This window comes from Eubalaena glacialis, chromosome X (genome assembly GCF_028564815.1).
Source record: "Eubalaena glacialis isolate mEubGla1 chromosome X, mEubGla1.1.hap2.+ XY, whole genome shotgun sequence".
Taxonomy (NCBI): Eukaryota; Metazoa; Chordata; class Mammalia; order Artiodactyla; family Balaenidae; genus Eubalaena; species Eubalaena glacialis.
In genome coordinates this window covers 137748995-137761662 of record NC_083736.1, presented here as the reverse complement: position 1 = coordinate 137761662, position 12668 = coordinate 137748995, and the positions used below count along the sequence as shown (strand labels likewise).

General features: G+C 49.9%; 1 protein-coding gene and 2 non-coding genes across 3 annotated transcripts; all 3 read right to left on the bottom strand.

Annotated features, from left to right (window-relative positions):
- Window positions 1-686: 686 nt before the first annotated feature.
- On the bottom strand, window positions 687-11372 carry DKC1 (dyskerin pseudouridine synthase 1). The gene is made up of 15 exons (XM_061177670.1): window positions 11241-11372; window positions 10515-10582; window positions 9979-10065; window positions 8668-8759; window positions 8281-8465; window positions 7617-7681; window positions 7185-7311; window positions 6826-6956; window positions 6267-6410; window positions 4610-4730; window positions 3682-3800; window positions 3003-3106; window positions 2615-2678; window positions 1795-1923; window positions 687-1469 (listed from the first exon to the last, which is right to left on the bottom strand). Exons 1-15 carry the CDS (start codon window positions 11254-11256, stop codon window positions 1404-1406), a joined length of 1518 nt encoding a protein of 505 aa, XP_061033653.1. The 5' UTR covers window positions 11257-11372; the 3' UTR covers window positions 687-1403.
- LOC133082802 (small nucleolar RNA SNORA56) lies at window positions 2713-2838 on the bottom strand. The gene has a single exon (XR_009699022.1). It is a non-coding gene; the product is annotated as a small nucleolar RNA SNORA56 (small nucleolar RNA).
- Window positions 6590-6726, bottom strand: LOC133082799 (small nucleolar RNA SNORA36 family). Its single transcript, XR_009699019.1, has one exon. It is a non-coding gene; the product is annotated as a small nucleolar RNA SNORA36 family (small nucleolar RNA).
- Window positions 11373-12668: the final 1296 nt, after the last annotated feature.

The following is a 12668-nucleotide window of genomic DNA, read 5'->3' as shown; positions in this document are numbered from 1 at the left end:
CGAGCACCCCAGAGCATCTTACCCCAGATGGGAACCCACCGCGGACACACACTGAACTTCCCGGAGGCATACATCCTGGCACATCTAGGGCCCAGGTGTGCAACTTGCGCTCAGGGTCCGGGGCAGCAGAGGCCGTGACAAGCCAGCAGTGCGGCACTTCCCCACAAGCCGCTCTGGACTTCTCACCAAGGCCTTCCTAAACATCCTCCACCACCGCGCCCTCTCCTGTCACTCGCCCGGCCTCCAGCACGAGCAAAAGCTTCAGTGCCTCCCCTTGTCGAGTTTGCGCCCAGATGTGTCTGCAGATACTTAAGGGCTGTCGACAGACACAGGCACTGGCACCTCCTGCCCTGCACACCCACCACGTAATACTGAGAGCCTTCCTCCTCTCAAGTAGTTTGGAAATCAATTTGTGATGAGTCTCCTCTTATCACTGTCTTGATGAAGATTCCAGAGTATCTGATCTCATGCCAGATGACAGGCCCAAAAGGAAATGTTGTAAGACACAGAACCAGAGAAAGAAAAGTAACCAAACATAAAGGAAAAGCATCAAATTTCAACTAGGACATAAAGGTCCCTACATTTTTAATCAAAATATATTTTCTGTCCTCCTAGTTTGAGATCAACAATTAGAAAATCCAATAGGAATACTTTAAAAATTTCATAAGTAAACTTTAATAAGTAAAAATTACAACCTTCTCCCAGCAATGAAACTAATTGAGGATTAAAACAAAGAATGGAGACATGATTTTTTGGGGATTCTCTCACAAACAGCCAGAGGGGTTTAGGTGCCTGAAGTGGTGCCTATATACACAAGCAGTGAAGAAGTGACTGGAAATAACTCACAAGATGGAACGACAGAGCCCCTGGCCAGGCCTCCATCTAGAAGGGAAATACGGGGTGACAGAGACGACTGACACTGGAGTCCTCACAGGACACTGTTAAAAAGATTACCCCTCAATTAAAAACATGGTTCAGTTATATTTTTTTTACTTGCCCTATACCATTTTGCTGAGCAGACTTTTAATTTTGATAAACTGTTTCGATGAGGGAAGGGGGAAGCAAACTAGGAGAGGCCCACGATGTTAAAACGGCCCCCAGGAAACAGCTGCAGACACTCACTGGGCAGTGCCGGGTCTGAAGGGGAGACACTCCAACTCTCTTGGGCAGAGAAGCGGGTGGTGCCGAACCCGCCCCCTTCACTGGTGTCCTTAAAACAGGACAAGATGGGATGACCGCGCCAGGGGACGTCAGCAAGGTCGCAGCAGCTGCTCCAATGCGCCGGACTCTCCGCCCTTTCCGGGATCTCAGGTTCATTCCCTCAAGAACAAACGTAGTTATGTTTTCTCAATAAGGCTTTAATTCCTCCTCCCACCTGGACACAGTGCTTCAAGTGGCGTCCACTACTCAGAAAGGATTTCCACTTTTATTTTCTTCTTCTTCTTCTTCTTTTTGGTGGTGTCACTGTCCTGGGGGAAAGAGAAAGCAAGCGTCTGTTAAGCACCGCCACTCTCCCCAAAGGAAATCAGGGAAGTTCCACACAGTCAACTAAGCCTTTTCAGGATCCGTAAGGATATCCTGCAATACGTAAATTTTGCACATAACACAATCCCGCGTCTTCCACGGACGGCCCAGCATTCAGATCCCCCAGCTACGCACCCTCCCCACCCACCATCAACACAACCCTAACTTCCCACAGGGCAGCTCCCCGAGTAACCAAGCCGGCACCAGCGGGCAACTCCTTCCCCTTCAAGGACAAAGCGAGCCGCGGGCCCTGGACTTGTTTGTACACACCCCATCTCCCGGCTCGTCCACACTCTCCAGAGCAGCTTTGGCCTTCTTGTCTTTCTTCTTCTTCTTTTCCTTCTTGACCAACTGGGGAGCCACTGGAGAGGTTTCATCACTTTCACTCTCTCGCTTCCGCTAAGGTAGAGACAATTGATCAAATGTTAAGATCTTGGGCAAATGTGGATGAGAAAGTTTCAGTAAGTCAAAAGGGGAGGAGCCAGCAGAGAAGATGCTGATTGGATCCAACAGGAAGTTTTCAAAGACCCCAACAGGGCCTTGTTTACCAAGGGTTCAAAGACCAGGAAGCCAGGGGCACAGCAGGAGCGCCAGGGCAGCAACACAGGGCCAGGCCGGAAAGGCCACATCCTCACTGAAGCCAAAGGCAGGACCGCATGCCCTCCAGGGGCGCTCCCACGAGTCCTCAGAGAAGGCAGGCAAGCGCGGAATTCCAGCCCGCGGGCCCCAAGCTGGGCACTCAGTGCCACCCGAGGCACAGACAAGCCATCCTGCAGTCTAACACCAGCAGCCCCCAGCCCCCGAGCCGAGCAGCCACAGCGTGCTTCCCGCAGACGGTCGCAACACTGAGCCGGTGCCGTCCGGAGGGGCCTGTCCGGCCCCGAGCGTCACAGCCTCTATTTCAACACACCTGTGCCACCCCTTGACCCAACTCTGTTCCGGGGTCGTGGCCTCAGCTGAGGCCAGCAGACACGACAGGGAACACGAAGTGGGGCCTGCAGAGCCCGAAGGGGGCAGGAAGGCCCACCCCGCTGAGCCAGCACGTGTGGCTGGACGGCACATGGCGAAGCCCTCAGAGCACGCCACTCACCTTTGGGGCTTTGACTGCTTCAGCAACTACCTGGGGGGCTTTGACGTCTTTCCTGGCAGAATCGCTGAAAGAGGAGCGACAGGTGAGAGTCGTTCCCAGCAGATCTGGCAAGTCTAAGGCCACCATCAACATCCTGACGCTGGACACAACTCGCCACTTGCTGTCGCAGACTGACTCCCACTGGAGTGCCAAGAGCCAGACTAGAAAGGGTTAACTGTCTGTCGCGCTGCCCAACGCCCTAACCGGCTGGGCAGGCAGGGCGCAGCGCCCGCTGCTACTCCACACGCCCCAAGGCCAGTCCCCTCGGTCCCACACGTCTCCCCCAAACTAAATCCGCCCCTTTCCCACGCCTGGGCTCCCCGCCTCCCCTCCTGCCCTGCGGTCTTACCTGTAGTCCACGTACTCCTGTGTCCAGGCGGCAGGCGTGTTGTCCGTGGGCTTGCCGTGCTTGTCCAAAAGGCCCTGCTTGATCATCAGCCTCTTCTGACTTGCCTGGTGGACACGACCACACACACACAGCAAATAAGGTGCCCCCCTTGGGTGTTCTCAGCAGAGCGCTCCAAACTCACCCCCCCCTAATAGGAGCAAACATGGGACTTATCAAAGGTTGCAAACCTTTTTGTACCAGTGGGAGCCTCTGCAGTGTCACTTTGACCACAGGGCCTTTGCACATGCTATTCCAGCGGCCCTGGACTCTTCCCTCCCCCCTTCACCTCAACATCTAACACTATGTACCTCACACTGGCGTGGCTCAAGATCCCTCACCCCGACTCCCCGACCAGGCCAAAGCCTTCATTGTGGACTCTTGAGGTGTTAGGCACCTCTCCACACCCCTTCATAAGGCCCTCACCACGCCACTGTGCAATTTGAGCGTTGCCCATCTACTGTCCCCCTTAGACTGAAATCTCTAAGGTCTGAGACAGGCCCGTTTCTACTTACCATTGACTCCCCAAAGCCCAGCACGAGGCAAGGACGTGGCAGTGGACACACGCTGGGAGCTGCCCGAGTGAGTATTCAACAAGGCAAAACAGAATAAGGCAGCAGGGCACATGCCCAGTCCCACTTACTTTTGGACCTAAACCCCACTTCCGAGGGTAAGTGTCTCTCTCCATGATCACTCTCTTGATCTTGGCTACGATACCATGGTCACAGGTGGAGATCACTGCCGTGGTCATTAATGCAACAGCTGCAGGCGTTGGAAAGAGATAAAAGAATGATTTGAAGGGGAAAGACTTGATAACCAATGAGCCCGAATGCCACTGTTTTATACAACTTTTAAAAACCTATTTAAAACTCTAAGCTCTCCTGCCTTGAGGTTTCCTTTGCTGAGGGTTGCATATGGAGAAAATCCACCATTAGGGGAAGAAAGCCTGTGAAATCACGTTACTTATCGAGTTCAAAAAATACTGACACTAATCACACTCATAAAAATCAATGCTTCTTAGGTCCTCAGAAGGGACCTCTTAATAAGTAAATCAGAGCTATTTGTTTAACCTGTGTAATTTGCACAAGAAATAAAGCATGTCATCAGGATTCCTTTTCAGCTGTGAGCAAGCAGCCAGACGAGAAGGGACACCTCAGTAAGGAACCCCAAAGACACGTGTGTCGTGCCTGGAGCTCAGGCCACACACAGGGACAGTCCAACAGTAGCTGAACGTTCACAAGGTAGTGCTGCAAGCAGACCAGGAGTGGACTGAAGGCTCTTTAATTACCACAGCCATTCGCCACCCCCTTCACTGATGATTTCCTCTCTTTTCACTGGAGAGCCAAACTGCTGAGACACAGCTCCTAACAGCAGCCAGTGGGACAAGAGGAAAGCCCACTTACCTCCTTGCTGCCTATGCCTGTCTGACATGGCCCTTTGCTGTGACCACCCCGACAGACCCCAAGTAACACAGTGATCAGATCAACCCAAGGGGCCAGGCCTTGGGGAACCCCTCTTAGTGAGCCTGGCTGTGATGGCGCAGGAGGGACGAGGGCACCTCCACCTCTTACCCATGCAGATGGCTTCCCCTTTGGTGGTGATGACCACAATCTCCTGATTGACTTCAATGCCGTCCTCGTATCGGAGGACGCCCGGGAGCATGATCTTCGCCCCATAGCAGATGGCGTTCACCTGCAGGGATGGCATCCCTGGTGAGCGCCCGGCCCCAGGCAGCCACCGCCCTCCACCCCACCCCACCCCCACCTGTGACAGAGGACGAACGACAGCCTCAGCCACCGGCCGCAACCTAGCTTATGAAGGGACTCAGGGTCACGGCAAGCGCCCACCACAGGCCGGGTGCTTCATGCATGTCGACTCAGAAATGTTAGCGGGGACCGTAAATAGCTACTCCTGCCCACGGCACTTAGAGCTGCTTTCACGTTAAACCAAAACCCAGCCTCAGTTTTCTTCAATTGCTCTTCTCTATTCCTCTAATCATTAAGGGAAAAACCCCTGACAGAGCTGGGAGGTGTATCAGATTTATTGGGAAAACTGGATAATAACAGGTTCCCAAAGTTAACTCACAAGCAAGACTGCCAAAGGCCAACTCTCCCGAGTTCAACAGCACTCCATGCGTCCAACCCGCCTTGTGCCACCTTGTCTTCACTCACCATATTCCACCCTCCTTTGAAATTCACCCAGAAGCGACCAGTTTGACCCCAGCACAACGGGGGATCACATTTATGTTGTTCTGTTTTATGTGATTAAGTTTTTTCAGTCGCTATAGGGGCATGTTTTGGTATGCCTCATTAGTTTTTCTGTCTTTTATTACAAACTATAACATCTACACAGTCATCAAACATCTATATAATTTCAGATCCGAATATGAATGAGCAAGCTCAAATTATTAAATATATACAAAAATTTATATCTTTAAAAGTCAGAAAAAATTTTTATTGCTACTTGTTTAACAATAATTGATCACGCACTAGGCCACAAAGCATCTTAACTTATAGAAGGCCGCATTCTCTGACCATAATACCATTAAAAATACGGCTATTTACAATTCTGGACTACTCAACCTTAAATAACTACTAAAGAGGAAACCCAAAGCAACACAAATAATTGCAGATTTCCTTTCATCATTAAGATTACTCTCTCTAAGGTTATTTAGTAAGTATACTAAGAAAAAAAGCCTGATAATCTCTGTGACGTTTAGGTTTTATGGCCTCAAACTAGGATTTATTTAAACAAAAACAAAGCTTTTAATGGAGAATTTATCGTATCTCTGAAACTCTAGTCTCAACCTTTTATCCCCATCAAAACCACCTTTTCTAGCAATAATTTAAATAAACCAAGGTGTCTTAGGCACATGCAGAACTACCAGTTTACAAGAGGGCAAACTTTATGTACCACTGAGAGTCTATTTCTTGAACCAAGTTACTTACTCTTAAAGTATTTGCCTTATTTCGAAATAAAATTAGTCCTAGCATTAAACTTCTACTTTATGTTTTTGATTTAATAAAAAGTTAATCATAAATGCTTCCATTAACAAAAAATAAATAAATGAATCCAGTGTCCAATCTACGAAACCAGAAAATAAACCAAAGGAAAATAATAGTTACAAGTTCACAAAGCCCTATTTCATCTCTTTAAATAGAATGAAGTGTTCAGGACACGGACCACATCTCATCTCTCGAGGTCACATTTTGTCCAAACAGAACTTACTGCACTGTCTTTCATGACCAGCCGTTTATGAGATGTCAACAGCTTTTCCAAAGGGTAAACAACCCGCCGCAGGTAACTCTCATCCTTGTGGTTGTCATACAGCCACTGGGCATCCAGCACGTCGTGCATCGTCACCATGTGGTCCTGGAAGGTAGCCACATATGAAAATTACTCGAGTGCCATTGTATCCCCAACATGCAAATGGACCTCACACTTCCAAACACAGAATGAATTTAGTCCCGTCTACTAGTCCAAGCTCATTAGTCTTTGGTCTCTTAGGAGTCAACTCTTTACCTGTTGGTCTATTAAATCTAAGCAGGCATATCTGTAGGCTAGGAGGTAAAGGAATAGAGTAATGCTTTCCATCCAGTCACCCCCCTGGCCAGCCTGTGTTTCAATGTCCCAAAGTTTAATTAACAGAACAGGGAAGCTGCCCTGAACTGAACTCAACACTTTGGAAACTGCCTTTTCTTGGATGTGAAGCAGGTGGAGTTCCACCAAGGGCTGGAAGACCTAAGTACCAGCCGGCTCTAAAACTCTTAGCCCCGCGATGACGTACCTTTTCACTCATGACTCCGGAACGAACCCGCCGGAGTTCCTGCATCTGACCACCAACTCCCAGTAACAAACCAAGGTGTACACACAGCGTCCGAATGTAAGTGCCGGCCTCACAACTCACCCAGAAGATTCCTAAGACACACGCAAAAGTAGTACTTATTTTCCCAAGTAAACACATCACTGGTTGAGAAACCCAGAGTTATTCTCTATCTGCACCAGCAAAACTAGAGACAACAGACACAGGCCACAACTACACCACATACTAAAGGCATCTACTTTTAAGAGACTAATTCTCAAGCATTCATTTCTACGCACATGTGCTCTACGTCGGCTCAGTGCCTCACAGGCCTAAGGACCCACCTAATCTCCTTTCAGGATCATACTCGATCATCTTGCTCTCGTAGATGGTCCGCACACGGAGTTGCCTCTTTACTGCAGCGATGAGCGGGGGTCGCTGGAATAAGGCACCTGTCAAGGTCTCTAGGGCCTGAGAATAAGCACAAACCAAAACAAAGATTCACTGCACGGACTCTCAAATAAGATCAAAGGGCAGATTTGGGGAGTTTAAGGGCACACTTGAAACACAAAAGGTCTCTTTCAATCATTTGGGATCTAAAAGGGCCTTTCAGTTTTTGATTCTTTCTTCAACTACACAGGTATGGCTCAGTGCTGAGCAGAAGCCTCCCGTCAGAAGGGACACGAGCAGGGTGGCCACGGCAGCCCACTGAAAAGGGCGAGGGCCTCAGAGACCCCAGCTGCTAACAGGTGCCTCCCCTACAATTACAGACTTACCCTAGAAAGCTGAGTCCCCCCTTCGATAGCATTGTGCAGCCGGACAATTCCCACATACTCTTTGCCTGTAAAATGACAAAAGAGTAGTCAGGTGTGGCCACTGAGTTTTCTGTATTTTCTATATGCTTATATCACTCCCATTTCGTACAGCCAGAAAAAGCAGGCAATCTGACCTCCTGTTTCTGTAAAATTTGCATTAAGACAGATTTCATGGTGCAGATGTGGGAAAGGAATGAAGACGCTATCTCATCGAGAGCTCAACTTTCAACGTGCTGACAGGGACAGCCGGAGTGCCCGTGGAGAGCCTGCCTGGAGATCACCTTAGAAGGTCAAGTAGAACTCTCCCCAATGCCAGTGAAGGAGAGGCACTTTAGGCAGAAGCAGCGGGGAGGTTAGAGGAGTGTGGAGTGACAGGCCTGGAGCTGGGCTCAACGTGTGCATAAACAGCACCTAGAACTCCAAACAAGGCAGCCCCACCAGGGTCTGGCTGAGGACAGAAGGCACATACACACCAAGAATATCCCTTGCTTCTGTTTTCTGTTTTTGTTTTATGATTTTACTAATGACGAAATCATTTCCGAGAGCCAAAATGTAGAAGGGAAAGGAAACACAGAAAGCCTTCCAATCTCAAAGTGGCCCCGTCTTCCCTCCCTCTCCCACGTACCTGCGCTCTGCTGGGACTTCACCAAGCGAGTGGCCCGTTCAATGCACACTATTAAACAACCAGTCACCTTGGGATCCAGGGTACCACTGTGTCCTGTCTTCTCTACCCGGAGTATTCGCCGGATCCAGGCTACCACCTCATGGGAAGAGGGGTTGGAAGGCTTGTCAAGATTAATGAAACCTGTCCTAGAATGGGAAAGAAATTACTGTGTCATCGGCTCTGGTCCTCTAATGAAAACTAAATCTGAAGAGTAAAAAGAAGAGTTTACCATGGGTACAGGATCTCATATTTAGGGCAATGCCACCACTACCTCCGTGAGTAACTGATGTGAAAGGGTCATTTTGAAAAGAACAGAAGTTTGAACAGTGCTGTTCCCAACACACTTACCTGATATAGTCCCCAATCTCCCTCTTCAGAGGATTTGAACCACAAGGAAGAGGTGTATAATGTGTTGTCCTTACATTTAGCTTATCAAAATTCTAGAAAGCAATGATACAACACAAAACAAACAGTAAATCATTAACATGTGGAAAACAAGAGTCAGGACCACCATGAACCATGATATGGTGACGCTTCAGGTTCTTGTTTTAGATCTTTTGCTCCTGTATTTCCATTATGTGCTGTGACAGACTGCTAAGCCTCCCCACATGCTGGAAAAATTACCTAGATGAGTAAGAATAAGACAAATTTGCTCCCTCCTCCAGAAAGACCTCTTGGGGTACTACAGAACAAACTGGGCTTCACTGTGCAGGCTTATGAGTAAAATATGGCCTAGCTTTGATCTTCTCAGGGACCAAAGGTAGCCAAATGGAGGAGCACTGGTGACACGGCTCCTCACCCCTGACCAGCTCGCGCCTGCCCCAGACGCCCCTATCCCGCTTTCCTCACGTCTGCCCCTTCTCACTCTCCTTTCCAGGGCTCCACCACCAGGCTGAAAGAGCTCCCGTCAATGGAAGCCCATTAGCTTCATCTCGGCACTTTCCACAAACAGCAATGTTTTTTTTAACTGCATCTCCCACCCCTAGATTTTAAGTTCCATGACAGTAGGGACATTGCCAACCTGGTTTACCAGCAGGTAAAAATAGAGAACCAGATGCTGTCTAAATGGCAGACACATCTGGCCAAGCAGAAACTCAACTGTATTGAATTCTATATGCAAATCTCACTTTTTTACCTCATATTTAGTGATTTATTCAAACAGTTTGTCAAGGAGTCTTTCAATAAATTTACCTCCTAATCTCGTAGCTGGTGCCCATTATGTCATTTGTGAAACTTGTAATTCAACTCATTACCGAAGTACCCTAGTTAAAACCCAACACGATAGCCAGTAACTTCTAGAGAGCAAGTTAACATGCCAGGCACTGGCCTTATGCTCTCAAGCATGTTCTACTCCACAAACCAGTACAGGTCTGTAAGGTGAGGCTAAGCACAGAAATTGAGAACTAATTGTTTACAAAATGTGAGAGCAGTGTGACACTGTTGTGAAATTTACCTGTATTCTACAAGTGTTGGGTACATTGGAAATGAAGGGGAAAAAAACCTGAACAAACCCTGATTCTTCATCTCAGACACCTTGAGGAACAGTGTTTTAGGCGGCCTCATCTAGCATTTCCTAAGTCCAGGATGCACTCTCAATCAACTGCTTAATACTCAAAAACAATGTAAAAGCCAAGCGTTGACCTGATGCGAAACACATACCTTTAGCAACAGGGGCCACTGAGATGTGTCCAACTGAGCCACTTTGGATTCAGGTTTGATGAGAAATTCTTCAGCGTGCTGTATTTCCTTCCACAGGACAGAAACACAGCCTGTTAGACTTCCCACCTGACTTTGAACAGTTCCACTACTACCACAGAAGTCTACGCCTTTGAAATAAAAAATAAGGTAGTCTATGCCTATTCCCTGGGACCTCCAAAGGAAAAAGAAATGAACAAAGAACTGAGAAGCGTAAGTGAAGTGCCACCAAGACGGGCACAGCAATTTTAAGAGAAAGACGGACAGTGAGTCTGATAAGAGAGAATTTCAGGGAGAGCAGCTGGTGTGGCCAGCAACATTTAGCAGGGTGTGCCTGACAGCAAAGACCTAGGTTGGTGGGCGTTGTGTACTTTCTACACAACGACCACTCAATTACATCCCATTCCTCCAAAGCCTTTAAAAACAATTCTTTTCTGTAATCTGTCATCTAAGAAACCTTTCTTTTCAGTCAAAGCGAAGTACAACATATTCGTACTCACTGCTACATCTTCTTCTGGTAAGGATTTCCGCTCCTTTTTCTTCTTATGTTTCTTCGGTAAAATAAGTACTTAAAAAAACACACACACAAAGAATTAGGAGTTTTCCCCGAAAATAAAGACAATGAAGTTTAAAACAAGGGCAGGTAGAAAACGGATGCTTGTCTAGGATCACAAGGGAAGCCGCCGCGGGTCAGGCCGAGTGCGCGGGCTGCACGGCGGGCACCCGACAGCAGCCGCACGTGTCGCCCTCCATCCCGGCTCACCACGTGGCCGCGCGGGGCTGAAACGCCCACGGCGCTCTGGCCGCGGGCCCGTAAGTTCCGTAAGCGACCGCCCGACGGTCCCCGAGGGCTGGTGGCCCCTAGAACTTTTTTTCGACTTAGCGCTCCGCGCACGCCCGAGCCCCTCGGCCCCTTTGCTTCCCCTCATCGCGCGGCGCTGACCGCGGCGTCCGAGCTGGCGGCGGCGGCCCGGGCCCTGAGGGGACTGTACCGCCGGCGGGAGGCCCGGGCTGGTGGCGTCACGTCACCGCGGGGGCCTCTCGCTCTCTCGCCCTCACCCGTGGAGCCAAGGCCAAGCGACAAGGTCGGCAGGAGGCCCGGCAGCTGGAGCTAACGGAAAGCTCGGGCCTCGACGTTGTCCCCCCACCCCCGGCTCCCCCAGCCGGAAGACCTGGCCCCGGCCCGCGGCAACCCGCCCAGCCACCCGCGAGAGAACCACCCGTACCTTCCGCGTCCGCCATGTTGCCCCGCTGAGCGTGCGAGCCGCGTGGGCCAGCGCCGAGGAAGCTATCGCGGACTCCCGCCGCCGTCAGGCCGCGCCGCTAGGACCCGCCCACCTGTGCGCCGCCCCGTGCGTGTCGTGCAGAGGGGCGGGGCGAGGCGGGGCCGGGCTCGCGGGGCAGAGCCCCAAGCGCGCGCGGGATGGCTGCACACTCTCATTGGCGGACGCGGCCCGGGGCGCTGGCGCGTCCGCGCGTGCGCCTTGGGCCTCTCCCCGCCTTCGGCCGCCAGGTCTAGGAGCGCCTGCGCAACTCGCCGGGGCGGCTCGCAGCCTGTGGGCGTGGCCCGGCAGCGGTTCACTCGCCTTCGCTGAGGTTTTACGCGGAGGGGAGTACCTGGGCACCCGCCTGAGCGCTCCTTGCTTCCTCGCCGACCATTGAAGGTGGCTGTCGGATCAGTCCCGATGGCAAAATGAAGACGTTGAGGCACATAGAGCTTGCACGTCCTTTGCCGCTTGTAATTCCCATCCAGCTAGAGCGGCACTGGCGATAGAAACAAGAGTGCGAGCCACTTGTGGACTTTTAAATTCTCCAGCAGCCACTTGGAAAAAAAAGCACAACGTTAAAAGTTAAATCGATTTTAATAACAAACTTTATTTAACGCAGCGACCCACAACATTATCATTTCAACATATAAGCAATACACAGCATTGTGAATGGCATATTTTACGCTCTTTGTGTTTTTTTTTCTGTACCAAGTCTTTACGGTGTGCGCTTTACGGTTACAGCACAGCTCGATTTCAGCTCCGTGTGAACTGCTCGACAAAGCGGGCTCGTGGCGGCGGTACTGAACTGCCAAGCAAGTAGCGGCTCCAGGTTCAAGCCCTCTTCCCTCCTGTAGTAATAATAATAATGCTCTAACTTGATTTTTTATACATAGCCAAAGTCCTCAATATCAACCAATCCACGAGCAGTTAATTACACTCCCCATAATTTTATAATGCTCCGTTGGTATATATTTGGCTAAATTTCAGGTACTCACTAATGGTTCTCCAACACTCCTCATCTGATGTTAGCAAATCCTCTCGGCTTTCCTTTCAAAAGATCCAGAATCTGGTAGTTTTTCACCACCCTCAGTACTGTCGCTGGAGTCCATGCCATCACCATGGCTCTCCTACATTTTTCCACTCGCCTCCTGCACTTCCCCCCTGCTTCTGTTTTTTCCAACTATATTGTCTTCTCAACACAGCCCCTGGAAACAGCCATTAAATTGTGAGTCAGGCCATGTCCCTCCTCTGCTCAAAGCCCTTCAATGGCTTCCCATCTATAGTGGGATGAAGACTGGCCCCCCACTTCGGACCTAACCCCTGGACCCTATGAAAACGAACTTACTTGAAAAAAGGGTCTTTGTAGAGGTACTGAAGTTAAGGATC

What these genes read in the sequence shown, in the direction of transcription:
- DKC1 (XM_061177670.1), bottom strand. An exon ending in GAGATTGGGGACTATATCAG is followed by an intron (nt 8,466 to 8,667) that starts GTAAGTGTGTTG and finishes TTCCCATTCTAG; the next exon opens with GACAGGTTTCATTAATCTTG. An exon ending in TGGTCATGAAAGACAGTGCA is followed by an intron (nt 4,731 to 6,266) that starts GTAAGTTCTGTT and finishes CCATCCCTGCAG; the next exon opens with GTGAACGCCATCTGCTATGG.